The sequence below is a fragment of the Mizuhopecten yessoensis genome, unplaced genomic scaffold, assembly GCF_002113885.1.
Source record: "Mizuhopecten yessoensis strain PY_sf001 unplaced genomic scaffold, ASM211388v2 scaffold1437, whole genome shotgun sequence".
In the NCBI taxonomy this organism is placed as follows: Eukaryota; Metazoa; Mollusca; class Bivalvia; order Pectinida; family Pectinidae; genus Mizuhopecten; species Mizuhopecten yessoensis.
Genome location: NW_018404046.1, coordinates 35,768 through 52,372, shown reverse-complemented (window position 1 = coordinate 52,372; position 16,605 = coordinate 35,768). Strand labels below are relative to the sequence as shown.

The 16,605-nt window shown below is 36.1% G+C and overlaps 2 protein-coding genes across 2 annotated transcripts in view; both read left to right on the top strand.

Annotated features, from left to right (window-relative positions):
* Positions 1-16,605, top strand: part of LOC110462283 (protein draper-like) — a gene marked incomplete at its 3' end in the record, with an annotated part of 55,468 nt that overhangs the window by 9,289 nt on the left and 29,574 nt on the right. Inside the window, exon 7 of the mRNA XM_021516197.1 lies at positions 16,067-16,267. Within this exon, the coding sequence (XP_021371872.1) occupies positions 16,067-16,267 (201 nt within the window). The remainder of the gene's footprint in view (positions 1-16,066; positions 16,268-16,605) is intronic.
* On the top strand, positions 35-5,721 carry LOC110462303. The gene is made up of 4 exons (XM_021516219.1): positions 35-1,504; positions 1,824-1,919; positions 2,199-2,396; positions 3,136-5,721. The coding sequence occupies exons 1-4, from the start codon at positions 1,483-1,485 to the stop codon at positions 3,285-3,287; spliced, it is 468 nt and encodes a 155-aa protein (XP_021371894.1). The 5' UTR covers positions 35-1,482; the 3' UTR covers positions 3,288-5,721.

Below are 16,605 nucleotides of genomic sequence, written 5' to 3'. Positions count from 1 at the left end.
CCCCCCCCCCCCCCCCCCACCGGAATTGTAGACATCCATTGGTAAAAAATAGAATACTTTACCTGTTCTGAGAGACGTTAAATATCAACCCGTGTTATTATCCTTGAAACAACAATAGGTGCATTTTTACCAATGCACAGACCATACCGTACAACGAGATAATGTAATTGACTTGGATGACTCCAAAGTATTGTACAGAGAGAGCAATCTGTTCAAACGGAAGAGAAAGGAAGACATCTGGATACGATGCAAAGGGCCAGATTAATCGAGATGAGGGGGGTCATAGAATCTCGTTTATTTATGACCGATTATTTGACAAAGTGTACTCTTATCGATTTGTTAGTTTTTATCGTCCTTTTCGTCATTAAGTGTACACACGCTTGCATGTATAGTGTAGCCAAATCAACGGCGATTCTTACATATTTTGCACATTTATGTACCTACGCTTCACTGGTCAGTTGTCTGATGAAGGTGATAGAGTACATACTGTGCTAGTCATCAAAAGGTCACACGTAAACCCTTGACTGATAGTGCCACATTAACCTTTCTATAATCCATACTTACATGTATACATATACCAACCAGAAGGAAATATTTAGAAACCAATTGTTACATTTTTCATGACTAAAGCACTGAAACATCTCTTTTTATGGCATCTCTGACGTGACCCTTCAGGAGTCACATTCTTATTCTTATTCTATACAAATTCTGAATTTCCTTTACCTAAAATGTCCCATGCTAAATTGTGGTCCAAGTTTGAGTGAAAAATAATGTGCAATACTCTTTTTATGATCGTGTGACAGCGGTCACTCCGAATTTTCAGTACTTTGATATTTAGTAAAAAAATCAGGGGGTAAGGGAAAAGAAGCTACGAAAAGTCGGCATATCTAGTGATCCATCCTTACAAAGTTTGTATGCAGTAACAGATGGATCCCTTAAGATTTTTTCAAATGTCAAAATTTGATGGAACCTGAGCTTCATCATACTTATTCTGTCACTTAAACGAAAAATGAAGAAATCAAAATGTGATAATTTTATGACTAATAACGAGTAAAAATGTCGTTTGCATGAAAATGACACCAAACATTGTCTATTGTTATATATCACTGGAAAGGTTATTAAAAATGCCATTTATCATTGGAATCAGATTTTTTTTTTTTTTTGTGTATTTTGAAAAATATTGCATTAATGACACATGGGGTCCTTGGTGTCCTGAAAATCAATGTAGGAGGCGCTGGAGTTACAAATTTGTTCTATTTGAGGAATAAACATTCTTTTGATTTGTATTTTATGCCTATTAACTAATTTATACTGAAAATTTTTATGTTATGTTTAAGTGATGTACCGCTACCGCATTTGAACCCCCCCCCCCCAAAAAAAAAATTAAAAAATGTCGATTAGTTGTTAGTGTTTTTCGTATGGAATAAACAAGATATTGTTCCACCAATAGGAAAGAGAACATCTGGATAATCTGGATACGGAATGGTCCTTAACGCCGCCTTAAGTATGTAGGCATTGGTTCCTCTAGGTTTTCCTCTCTCTGTTAGTTATGTACCATTGGCAGGCACCATTTTGTATATCAACATATAATTTGAACGACACAAAATGAATTCTTTCCAGTATCTTACAGTACTTACATAAAGGCAATGATACAAAATTATAATTACATCTACAATAACATAAAAACAAATTCACCTTTGAGACAGTTTTCTTTTATACCGTGATTGAAAACTAATCATACAATATATAATGTGTGAATAGTAAATTTTGGAACATCTAAGTACAAATTGCATATAAATATTTGCGTTCTGGTCACGTTTTAGAATGCCAAGCTGGGTATTACGGTGTGCGTTGTGATAAAATTTGTCCTCACTACTGCAATGACAACTTCTGTATCCAGACCAATGGATACTGTGTAGGTGCAAAAGTTATGGCCAATATCTCTACTTTGATTTTACAACCTTGTATTTAACTCTGTCACATTTCTTCTTCAACTGTTTTAATTTTGAAAAAAAGTACTTTGCACTTTTATTTCATGAAGAACACCGGCATCCATCTAAATTTAAAGAGTATGTATCAAGGTACAAATACATTCTAGATGTTTGATAAAACTGTGTATAGAATAGACATACATACTTGACTTTAAACTTATACTTAAATTTTTTAAATTAATGCTGACTTTAATAACCTGATTTAAGGCCTTACAGACACAGAGAGCTACAAAACTGCTGCAGTCGGGATAGGTGTTGGATGTGGTGTGGTCATTTTACTACTGGTCATCTTAGTTATTGTACAGACCAGGCGTCTCTCGATGAAGCACAGAGACAACACGGGACCTATTCAGATGTCCGAAATCTTACAACAAGCCAAAAGACACGAGTTAAAGGCAGATATAGGTAATTTTTGTAATGTTATGGAAATGTCTTTTCTGGTTTTTATGTATGTGTATCAAGCATATCTTAAAAGAGAATCTAATGTCCTTGAAGTAAATACGGTATCGTCAACAACTTTTTGGCAATATACATTTGTTTGTTTTTAGCTTAAGTGTTATACGTAGGCATGCTTGTACCGTTTTAGTGTACTCTTGGGGAAAATATAATAATGATAATTCCAACAGAGGGTGTAGTATTTTAAAAGGGCAAAAATGCCCCTCCTACAAACAGTTACAACCTCATCCCATACTTTGGAACCAGATGTTCCGTATAATGCGCTCTGTTGACATGTAAACCACTTTATCAAGATTTTCTTTTGTAGAAATTTTAAGCTACGAAATTTCAGTTTCTGTTGAAGTCTCGTCCCTGTTTTTTTTCTTTTAATGCATCAACGTTGAAATCTTATGGGGTAGCTTAGTATCGATCAATATACAGACTGAACGTTTGTGATCAATTGATAAAATGAAGCCAGCATTAGAAAAATAAGTTTGTCTTATACAATTGTTTCTACCCCTATATACGCTTTTGCTTTGCATTATGTTAAGTAGGCGTATTGATAACCATATTTTGCTTTTTGCAACGTAATTAATAAGTTAAAAGCGTGACCTTACGTATTGCATTAGCAACGTCGCACTACGAATTAACATTTCGAATTATTTTTGTTAACTATATATTGCCCTCTTTTCACCTTTTCTTATTTCAGATGGTCCTTATGAAGTTGTAGACACCAAAAATGGGAGGCAAATCTCCAAGAGTGCCACAGCTGAGGAACATTATGAAAAACTTGATTCCCTAACTAGGACCGTCCCTAACGTGTACGATACCGTAGGGATAACTGTGGATGCGGGATCCTAAATGCAGCGAGGAACGATTAATTCTGTTACAGTATTACTAGCTCATTACTAACTGTTGTGTGTGTTTTTAGCTTAAGTGCGGGAAAACATATTGAACTTTTGAACCTTTTGTTATGTCTTGTTCCTATGACGATTATCTTACCAACTGATTTGTTTTACTTCGTCATCCATTGTGATTGTTTTGTCTAAAACATGCTTGAAATATATTTCTTCGAAACATCTTCATGTCCTGCATACAATTTATCCTGTATTCATATATCACTTTCGGAAAGTTGTCTCCCTTGGTACAAGTTCACTAATATGGAAATAACTATAATGGTTTACAAATGAAAGAAGAAATGGCGTTGTATGAATAAATATTCTAGAACTGTATACAAATGTACTAGTTATCGTATCCACGAGATGACATTTACCATGTAAGGGAGAGAACTTGTATAGGCTTTGTCTGTTGCCCAATTCCTTTAAATAGGATTTATTTAATAAAACATGTTGAAATGAAAAACATTTTTAATAAGAATTGCTTTTTCGAAAAAGACACTTAATGGTGAATTTTACATATTTTGAAACAAACATTTTGTGATTATGAATCAAAAATGATATCTTAAGCAATTATTAACACATTTACCAGATATACAGTTGGGAGCAAACTTAACTTGGTATCTAGTGCACTTCTTAGTGCACACCTAGTGAACAAGGAAGTGCACTTGACAAAACATTGAGGTGCACTCCAGTTCATTTCAATGTTAACTCCAGTTCATTTCAGTGTTAACTCCAGTGCACTACGATGCTAACTCCAGTGCACTACAGTGTTTACCCAAGTTTTAATTTTGATAATGAAATAGGGTTCCTTTGTGATATGAAAAATTAACAAGAAAGGAAAGAATAATTCAACCACAGAACTAGATTATCTAAGTTCGTGATTTAATTGAATATTTCATAATATCGAATTCACAATACACGTATTTTTTTGGAGTTTTGATTACTTAAAATTTCGACTGAACATATACATGTACAAATTTGTACACCATCTCTGGTGATTATAGAAAATCTATATAAAGCTGTACTTTTTCAGGGGAAAAAATTAAAAGTTCACTTTATCATAGTTAAATTCACATCACATTTCATAGCAATGCTGTAGTGTCAGAATGGGGGATCGCTATCTGTTAAGTGATATGGGTAAATGTGGTACTTTGTATGAAAGGTTTCTCTAAAACACGACATCAATAGAGTAATACGCTTGTTTGTTTTATCCAACAAGTCAAGAAAAGTTAAAATTCCAGATTTTTTTTTATATCATGGCATGGAACTATATAGATAAAAGGTAAATATCAAGCTAAAGATGTGTAATTAATTTATAAAAGTTAGTTAATCGTAAGTTGCCTTCTCACACTAAGATTTAGAAGTAAAAAACTATGGGTTAGTCTGATTTTGATTTCTTTGTTAAATTTATATACTCATCAGGTACATGAACATCCTGATGGTTGAATAAGAAAAATATCCCCCAACCACCACCACATCCCCTGGGTCTACTGTACATGTGTTCCCCACACCAATGTAGCAGGTATACAGCTGGCCTGGTGGTACAGTAATGAATTGCCACTTGTTAAAATGATGACAAAACTCATGTTTGCACAGTGCAAGCACCTGTAGGTAAAGTTATATATACATGTACAAAAATGAAATAAGTTGATCGATTTACTAATTAATAATCAAATCAATTAAGTTTCACAGGTAATTTCAAGTTTTAATAATACAGTTACAACTTTATTTCAGTGGCAGATTTAAAGATGGTTGCTAGGGCAGTGTAACCACCCCCTGATACATTTTTTTCTTTTCAATATGATGGCCACCCACTGTCCATTCACCTGTGGACGGCAATTATTCTTGTCAATTAATCCAACCCATTGTCTGTCCAGTAGATATACACAAATGAATCAGTACATGGTTACAGGTAAGATAATGTGGATGTCCCTTTGTCAGGAAATGACAGACTCGGGCACAATTCTATCTCAAAACATCGACTGTTTCACACTACCTAATCCCTCAAATGGTTTACAAACTGGTTGTTACATAAATAGTCAACACTAATTGATAACCACCCTAGCATCAATTCATTGGTCACTGAACCATGATAGAGCATGTTGTACCTGTACAGTATGTTCAGTGGTCCATAATAGCCACAGAGCACAGGTGTTACAATTAAAGAACTAAAAGTGTGTGTTTTTAAACACACTCACAGATTCTTTAAAAGATGATCCAAGGACTCTGAGCTGTTATCATTTGTAGTTAATTTATCATTTCTTAAAAAAGGATTACATGTATATTTATATACACATCCCTAATGTATTCTTTATGCACAAATCATCTACTCTTTGAATAGGTGATCTGACATAACAATTAGGTGTTAATTTTTGATTGGACAATACATTTTTTTTTGGACATTTTTAAAGTTTATTGTTATATTTTATTTTCATAGTAGACATGTAGTTAAATACATTTTCTTACTAGAAACACAGACTTAGAGAGCATCTAATTCCGTACTAGAAACACAGACTTAGAGATCAGCATCTAATTCCGTACTAGAAACACAGACTTAGAGATCAGCATCTAATTCCGTACTAGAAACACAGACTTAGAGATCAGCATCTAATTCCGTACTAGAAACACAGACTTAGAGATCAGCATCTAATTCCGTACTAGAAACACAGACTTAGAGATCAGCATCTAATTCCGTACTAGAAACACAGACTTAGAGATCAGCATCTAATTCCGTACTAGAAACACAGACTTAGAGATCAGCATCTTATTCCGTACTAGAAACACAGACTTAGAGATCAGCATCTAATTCCGTACTAGAAACACAGACTTAGAGATCAGCATCTAATTCCGTACTAGATAACTACACACTTCCTAGAATAGATATTTGTTTGCTTTTAAGTACTTTCTTTAAAAGAAAGTCTAAGTTTTCTTGATAACTTGATTGACAAGGAGACAATTGAAAAGAATATGACATCCCGCTGAAAATATATATCATTGATGCATAGGGATGTTTTTAGGGTCAGGACCGTCCAACTCTCCGTTTGAAGAGATAGAGAGAGTGAAACATAATTTCTATAGCAGGTGTGTATACGGTGTTTTGTCCCCCTCCCCCATACCATCTACTCGGATTTTGCCCCTGGATTCTGATCAGTAGGTAAATGTAATTTGCCACCAATACATGAATAAACATGTACATGTACTATGGATCAAAGTCAGTGCATGTGCTAATATGTTAATAGGTGATCGCGCTCTATAGTTACTATGCTATTTTCATAAAAGGAATTTAATATAAGTGTATGAATAGGTGACATCTAATATTTTATTGATTTATTGATTTATTGGGCATACGAGAGGGTAGAAATCATAGTATGTTTAAACTGACGAAAAGGCCAGACATAATATGATACAGAAAATTACCTTGTGAATTGTAGTTAACGCTAGTGCACATTTATGTGAACTCTAGTGCACATCGATGTGAACTCCAGTGCACAAACTAGTGAACCCCAGTGCACATCGATTTGAACTCCAGTGCACAAGCTAGTGAACTGGAGTTCACGTTTGTTGTTAACTCCAGTGTACTAGGCTACCAAGTTAAGTTTGCTGTATATAGGGTTAAATAAACGAAGGACAATAATAATGCCAATGATCAGAAATGATTTTAAAATGTCAAACATATAACAACAAAAAGAAATCAAACGATATGTATTTTATTAAAAAAGTCATAATTTTATATGAAAATAACATATATATTGCATAAGAGTTTTTTGTTTGATGAAGCAGCTGATATATTAATGATCGCGGCACAACCAAAATATTACGTAATAATGTTATATCACATTTTAACGTTGGATAAGGAAGGCAGACAAAATAAACAAATCCGGAATAGATCATTTAGGTAACGCATCATCAGACCTGGTAACGTATTAATAACACCTAAGAAGGGTTACCATAGTTTCGAAAAAAAAAAATTAGACGAAAGAAAGGGAGGGGTACATGCCATATTGTGAAGAATAGCCCTAAGACCGTGTAAAGTAGGTATTGGAACGTGTACAGTAGACACCAGAACGTGTATAATAGATATCAGAACGTGTAAAACAGTAGACACCAGATCGTGTATAGTAGACACCAGAACGTGTACAGTAGACATCAAAACATATACAGTAGACACCAGAACGTGTATAGTAGATATCAGAACGTGTAAAACAGCAGACGCCAGAACGTGTATAGTAGATATCAAAACATGTACAGTAGACAACAGAACGTGTATAGTAGATATCAGACACCAGATCGTTAATGTGGATATCGGAACGTGTGCAGTAGACACCAGAACGTGTACAGTAGACAACAGAACGTGTATAGTAGATATCAAAAAATGTACAGTAGACACCAGAACGTGTATAATAGATATCAGAACGTGTAAAACAGTAGACACCAGGACGTGTATAGTAGACATCAGAACGTGTAAAAAAGTAGACACCAGAACGTGTATAATAGATATCAGAACGTGTAAAACAGCAGACACCAGAACGTGTATAGTAGATATCAAAACGTGATAAACAGTAGACGTCAGATCGTGTATAGTTGATATCAAAACATGTACAGTAGACACCAGAATGTGTATAGTATATATCAAAACGTGTAAATCAGTAGACACCAAATGGTTTATAGGTGATATCAAAACATGTACAGTAGACACCAGAATGTGTATAGTATATATCAAAACGTGTAAAACAGTAGACACCAGAACGTGGACAGTAGACATCAGAACGCGTACAGAAGACCCCAGAACATGTACAATAAACACCAAAACATGTACAGTTGAAAGCAGAACATGTGAAACAGTAGACAGCAGAACGTGTACATGTCCTGATGTCTACTGTTTTACATGTACTCATTTCTACTGTACATGTGAAACAGTAGACAGCAGAACGTGTACAATAGACATCAGGACATGTACAGTCTAAATCAGAATGTGAACAGTAGACACCAGAACGTGTTTAGTAGACATCAAAACAAGGACAGTAGACACCAGAACGTGTTTAGTAGACATCAAAACAAGGACAGTAGACACCAGAACGTGTTAAGTAGAAAACAGAACAGGTACTGTAGACATCAGAACATTTAAAACAGGAGACAACAGAACGCGTACAGAAGACTCCAGAACATGTACAATAAACACCAAAACATGTACAGTAGACAACAGAACGTGTACAGTAGATACCAGAACATTTAAAACAGTAGACAACAGAACACGTACAGAAGACACCAGAACATGTACAATAAACACCAAAACATGTACAGTAGAAATGAGAACATGTAAAACAGTAGACATCAGGACATGTACAGTCGAAATCAGAACATGTGAAACAGCAGACAACAGAACGTTTATAGTAGACATCAAAATGTGTAAAACAGTAGACACCAGAACGTGTATAGTAGATATCAAAACGTGTAAAACAGTAGACATCCGATCGTGTAAAGTTGATATCAAAACATGTACAGTAGACACCAGAACGTGTATAATACATATCAACACTTGTAAATCAGTAGACACTAGATCGTTTATAGGTGATATCAAAACATGTACAGTAGACACCAGAACGTGTACAGTAGATATCAGAACGCGTACAGTAGACATCAGAACATGTAAACATGTACAGTTGAAATCAGAACATGTGAAACAGTAGACAACAAAACGTCAACAGTAGAACGTGTGCACTAGACACCAGAACATGTACAGTAGACACCAAAACATGTACAGTTGAAATCAGAACATGTGAAACAGTAGACAACAGAACGCGTACAGTAGACATCAGAACATGTACTGTAGACAACAGACCATGTACTGTAGACAAAAGAACATATACAGTAGAAATCAAAACATTTGAAACAGTAGACAACATAACGTGTACAGTAGACACCCGGACATGTACTGTAGAAATCAGAACATGTGAAAAAGTAGACAACAAAACGTGTGCAGTAGACACCAGAACATGTACAGTAGACACCAAAACATATACTGTTGAAATCAGAACATGACATGTACAGTAGACACCAGAACGTGTACAGTAGATATCAGAACGCGTACAGTAGACATCAGAACATGTACTGTAGACAACAGACCATGTACTGTAGACAAAAGAACATATACAGTAGAAATCAAAACATTTGAAACAGTAGACAACATAACGTGTACAGTAGACACCCGGACATGTACTGTAGAAATCAGAACATGTGAAAAAGTAGACAAAAAAACGTGTGCACTAGACACCAGAACATGTACAGTAGACACCAAAACATGTACAGTTGAAATCAGAACATGTGAAACAGTAGACAACAAAACGTCAACAGTAGACACCAGAACATGTACAGTAGACACCAAAACATGTACAGTTGAAATCAGAACATGTGAAACAGTAGACAACAGAACGCGTACAGTAGACATCAGAACATGTAAACATGTACAGTTGAAATCAGAACATGTGAAACAGTAGACAACAAAACGTCAACAGTAGAACGTGTGCACTAGACACCAGAACATGTACAGTAGACACCAAAACATATACTGTTGAAATCAGAACATGACATGTACAGTAGACACCAGAACGTGTACAGTAGACATCAAAGCATATACAGTAGACACCAGAACGTGTACAGTAGATATCAGAACGTAGCCATAATGACATGTACAGAAGACACCAGAACTTGTACAGTAGACATCAGAACGCGTACAGTAGATTTCAGAACGCGTACAGTGGCATCAGATCATGTACAGTAGATACCAGAACATTTAAAACAGTAGACAACATAACGCGTTCAGAAGACACCAGAACATGTACAATAGACACCAAAACATGTACAGTAGAAATGAGAACATGTAAAACAGTAGACATCAGGACATGAACAGTCGAAATCAGAACATGTGAAACAGCAGACAACAGAACGTTTATAGTAGACATCAAAATGGGTAAACAAGTAGAAACCAGAACGTGTATAGCAGATATCAAAACGTGTAAAACAGTAGACATCCGATCGTATAAAGTTAATATCAAAACATGTACAGTAGACACCAGAACGTGTATAATACATATCAACACGTGTAAATCAGTAGACACTAGATCGTTTATAGGTGATATCAAAACATGTACAGTAGACACCAGAACGTGTACAGTAGATATCAGAACGTGTAAAACAGCAGACACCAGAACTTGCATAGTAAGTATCAGAACGTCAACAGTAGTCACCAGAACGTGTATAGTAGCCATAAGAACATGTACAGAATACACTAGAACTTGTACAGTAGACACCAGATCATGGACTAGTGGCATCAGATCATGTACAGTAGATACCAGAACATTTAAAACAGTAGACACCAGAACGTGGTAGACAACATAAATTGTAAAGTAGAAATCAGAACATGTGAAACAGTAGACAACGACAACATAACGTGTACAGTAGACACCCGGACATGTACTGTAGAAATCAGAACATGTGAAAAAGTAGACAACAAAACGTGTGCAGTAGACACCAGAACATGTACAGTAGACACCAAAACATATACTGTTGAAATCAGAACACGTACAGAAGACACCAGAACATGTACAATAAACACCAAAACATGTACAGTAGAAATGAGAACATGTAAAACAGTAGACATCAGGACATGTACAGTCGAAATCAGAACATGTGAAACAGCAGACAACAGAACGTTTATAGTAGACATCAAAATGTGTAAAACAGTAGACACCAGAACGTGTATAGTAGATATCAAAACGTGATAAACAGTAGACATCAACCAGAACATGTACAGTAGACACCAGAACGTGTACAGTAGATATCAGAACGTGTAAAACAGCAGGCGCCAGAACTTGGATAGTAAGTATCAGAACGTCAACAGTAGTCCCCAGAACGTGTATAGTAGCCATAATGACATGTACAGAAGACCCCAGAACTTGTACAGTAGAGATCAGAACGCGTACAGTAGATTTCAGAACGCGTACAGTGGCATCAGATCATGTACAGTAGATACCAGAACATTTAAAACAGTAGACACCAGAACGTGGTAGACAACATAAATTGTAAAGTAGAAATCAGAACATGTGAAACAGTAGACAACGACAACATAACGTGTACAGTAGACACCCGGACATGTACTGTAGAAATCAGAACATGTGAAAAAGTAGACAACAAAACGTGTGCAGTAGACACCAGAAAATGTACAGTAGACACCAGAACGTGTATAGTAGATATCAAAACGTGATAAACAGTAGACATCAACCAGAACATGTACAGTAGACACCAGAACGTGTATAGTAGATATCAAAACGTGATAAACAGTAGACATCAACCAGAACATGTACAGTAGACACCAAAACATATACTGTTGAAATCAGAACACGTACAGAAGACACCAGAACATGTACAATAAACACCAAAACATGTACAGTAGAAATGAGAACATGTGAAACAGTAGACAGCAGAACGTGTACAGTAGACATCAGGACATGTACAGTCGAAATCAGAACATGTGAAACAGCAGACAACAGAACGTTTATAGTAGACATCAAAATGTGTAAAACAGTAGACACCAGAACGTGTATAGTTGATATCAAAACGTGTAAAACAGTAGACACTAGATCGTTTATAGGTGATATCAATACATGTACAGTAGACACCAGAATGTGTACAGTAGATATCAGAACGTGTAAAACAGCAGACACCAGGACTTGTATAGTAAATATCAGAACGTCAACAGTAGACATCAGAACGTGTATAGTAGACATAAGAACATGTACAGAATACACCAGAACTTGTACAGTAGACACCAGATCATGGACTGTAGACAACATAAATTGTAAAGTAGAAATCAGAACATGTGAAACAGTAGACAATAAAACGTCCACAGTAGACACCAGAACATGTACAGTAGACACCAAAGCATATACTGTTGAAATCAGAACATGTGAAACAGTAGACACCATAATGTGTACAGTAGACATCAGAACGCGTACAGTAGACATCAGAACATGTACTGTAGACAACACACCATGTACTGTAGACAACAGAAATTGTAAAGTAGAAATCAGAACATGTGAAACAGTAGACAAGATAACGTGTACAGTAAACACCCGGACATGTACGGTAGACACCAAAACATATACAGTTGAAATCAGAACATGTGAAACAGTAGACACCAGAACGCGTACAGTAGACATCAGAACGCGTACAGTAGATATCAGAACATGTACTGTAGACAACAGACCATGTACTGTAGACAACGGAACATGTACAGCAGAAATCAAAACATTTGAAACAGTAGACAGCATAACGTGTACAGTAGACACCCGGACATGTACGGTAGAAATCAGAACATGTGAAAAAGTAGACAACAAAACGTGTGCAGTAGACACCAGAACATGTACAGTAGACACAAGAACGTGTATAGTAGCCATAATAACATGTACAGAAGACATGATATATATGAGAACGTGTAAAACAGTAGACACCAGAACGTGTATAGTAGACATCAGAACGTGTAAAACAGTAGACACCAGAACGTGTATAGCTGATATCAGAACGTCAACAGTAGACACCAGAACGTGTATAGTTGATATCAAAACATGTACAGTAGACACCAGAACGTGTATAGTAGATATCAAAACGTGATAAACAGTAGACATCAGATCGTGTATAGTTGATATCAAAACATGTACAGTAGACACCAGAACGTGTATAATATATATCAAAACGTGTAAATCAGTAGACACTAGATCGTTGATAGGTGATATCAAAACATGTACAGTAGACACCAGAATGTGTACAGTAGATATCAGAACGTCTAAAACAGCAGACACCAGAACTTGTATAGTAAATATCAGAACGTCAACAGTAGACACCAGAACGTGTATAGTAGCGATAAGAACATGTACAGAATACACTATAACTTGTACAGTAGACAACAGATCATGGACTGTAGACACCATAAATTGTAAAGTAGAAATCAGAACATGTGAAACAGTAGACAACAAAACGTCAACAGTAGACACCAGAACATGTACAGTAGACACCAAAACATATACTGTTGAAATCAGAACATGTAAAACAGTAGACAACAGAACGCGTACAGTAGACATCAGAACATGTACAGTAGACACCAGAACGTGTATAGTAGCCATAAGAACATGTACAGAAGACACCAGAACTTGTACAGTAGACATCAGAACGCGTACAGTAGACTTCAGAACGCGTTCAGTGGCATCAGATAATGTACAGTAGATACCAGAACATTTGAAACAGTAGACAACAGAACGTGTACAGTAGACACCAAAACATGTACAGTAGAAATGAGAACATGTGAAACAGTAGACAGCAGAACGTGTACAATAGACATCAGGACATGTACAGTCTAAATCAGAATGTGAACAGTAGACACCAAAACGTAAACATGGGCACCAGAACGTGTAAAACAGTAGAAAGAAGAATGTGTAAAACAGTAGACACGAGAACGTGTATAGTAGACATCACAACGTGTACAGTTGAAATCAGAACATGTGAAACAGCAGACAACAGACGTGTATAGTAGACATCAGAACGTGTAAAAAAGTGTATATGGTTACTAATGAAATTAGATGGTCTTTCAATGGTAATTGGTTGAATGAGGTAAGTAGTTGAAATGGGCCGGACTGCCGGATAATAAAGGATTATTATTACGAATACTTGCCTGATTGCCCATACAAGGCGATCTATTAAACACAATGGACAATGTAAAACCTGATCAGTCATGAGTACGTACCTGCATGTGTTAGCTAGGTAACCTCATGTTACAATCCTGTTTATCTTAAATATAGAAATGGATATAAAATGTTGATAGTGTCGATTCAAGGTAAAAAACAGATAACGTACTGAGACATTGACAGTATTGTATTACAGCTCAATCGATATAGTACATATAAACGTCTGTAGTCTGTTCGCTGAGGATTTAGGAAAACACCGAGTTCTGGAATTGTTACAAAATATCTGCGTGATGACTTTATACAATCATGACACACGTCTGGTACTATTTATAACTGCCTTACACTAGCTATTGAAATACTGGAGTTTAATCATGGGTAAGGTCATGCAATGAAAACGTCTAGTTTTGTTTTGTACTCCACACTGTGCCTAACTTACTAGTTTAATACACATGAACCAAGGTGTGTTATATTTTTAACGTTACTGCTGACGAATTTACGTGTACACCTATACCTTACTTCCTGGCTGTCGTCTACAGCAGTTGTGTTAGTGTACGACCAAATAATGTGGTCGTTCTGACGTATCAATATGCTTTATATCCTACTTTCGGAGCACTATCGAATAATATGCAATTACTCAAGATGGTCCGGGGTGTAGAAGCTGTGTCCACAATGTTTTGGATAGTTTTGTTGAGTATATTTCAAGGGATTCGAATGAGTAGTAAGTTTACAGCTGTTAACTTATTTATCGCGTTTATTGTCAGCCATTATTAAATTATTCAAGAACCTTACACTAGCTATTGAAATGAAGGAGTTAAATTATGGATAAGGCCATTGAATGTTCGTCTTTTTACATTAATAATCCCATGGCTGATATAAAATCCCGAGTCGATGAATACTATGTCTAATTTGTTTTGCACTCCACACTGTGCCTGACATACTAGCTTTATTTGTGTCAGTAGGACTGACGGTATTACTGTGTACACCGAAATTACTTAAAACGATTAGTTGTTTCTGATAATGTTCAACGATGAGGCCAAAAAACAAATCAAGCGAAAACTTAAGCATACATCTAGCTACTGTCATTATACTCATAAACTACCCTTTCTGTTGCCTAACACGCACATACGTTGCTTCCTGGTCTTAATCCATAATTAAAACGTTACCATTCGGACCACTGACAATTACATATAATCGTTAGAAATGGACAGGTGTGCCGGAACTGTGTTCATATTGTTTAGTGGACAGGTGTGCCGGAACTGTGTTCTTAGTGTTTGGGGTAATTGTGATGGGTATAGTTCCAGGGATTCGAATGAGTAGTAAGTTTACAGTTGTTTATTTCTTAGGTTTATTTTTGAAATATGATGTAGATAGCAATCAATCAATGTGATCTTATCGGGGTTGAATAAATCTGTAGAAACGCCGATAGGTACATTTGTATGTCAATTAAACATATTAAGTCGGAAAGATCAACATGACAGTGGTGATACTCCTATTATAATCATTAAGGATTATATAAAAAGTACCACATTTTATCTGAAATAAAGACTGCTTTAAGAAAAGACAAAATCAAAATATCATGAATATCATTGGTGCTCTCGTTTGGAAGTTTTAATACAATTTTATTACATTTTTATGATTTACCAATGTCTATATTTCTATATAACTTCTGTGAAGACGAACTTCTCGATGCTAGAAAGAGATTCATGTCGAAAGAGTACGATAATCTAAAAGGATCCATATATCATTACTGTATAGCGGTCTAGAGGGCCACTATTGAGGTAAATGGCACGTTAAGACTATGATGAGCTGTTATATACTTTCCGTGTAACAGTTTTCATATTTTCATATAACAGCAAAAAATCGAAATTGTAATAGATGCAAGGCACATTTACTAAGTTGTTGTACAAATATACCACATAATATATACCATGATGTTTTTCATTGAATTCAGTAATGTGTGTACTTCAAAAAGAATTAAAAGAATGATAACTCAATTTCACACTTACAGTCAACCTAAAGAATCAGTTGAAATTGGATGCAACGCCTGCGAATTCAAATTTCCCTGTGTCCGGCACAACAGACGGAAATTACGGCCCTTTTGCTTCCCATATTTGTATGGCCTCCGTTGGGGAAAACATGGCCTGGTGGCGAGGGACTTTACCTTCTAAGGCAAGAATACAGAAAATCGACATCGTGTTTAGAATTGCAGGTGAGTCGTTCCTATACCACTTCAAATGTTACAGTAGTAAATTGACCTTGTCCGATACAGGGGTGTCAGCGTTTCAGTTGACAGATTTTGCGTTTTCATTCCGTTTTCATTCCATTTCATTCGCGTTTTCATTTCATTTCGTTCTCAAGATTCAATTCGTTCCGTTTCCGTCGCAGACTGGTTTTTTCGTTTCGTTCTGCTTCGTTCCATGTTAAATCCTCTCTACCCTAATCGTTCCGTTTCGCTCCGTCCCACTCCGAGTGGAGCTTTCGTTTCGTTCCGTTCTACACTCGTTCCGTTCCGTTCCATCGGCGAGGCGCTTGTACATTGATGTGAAA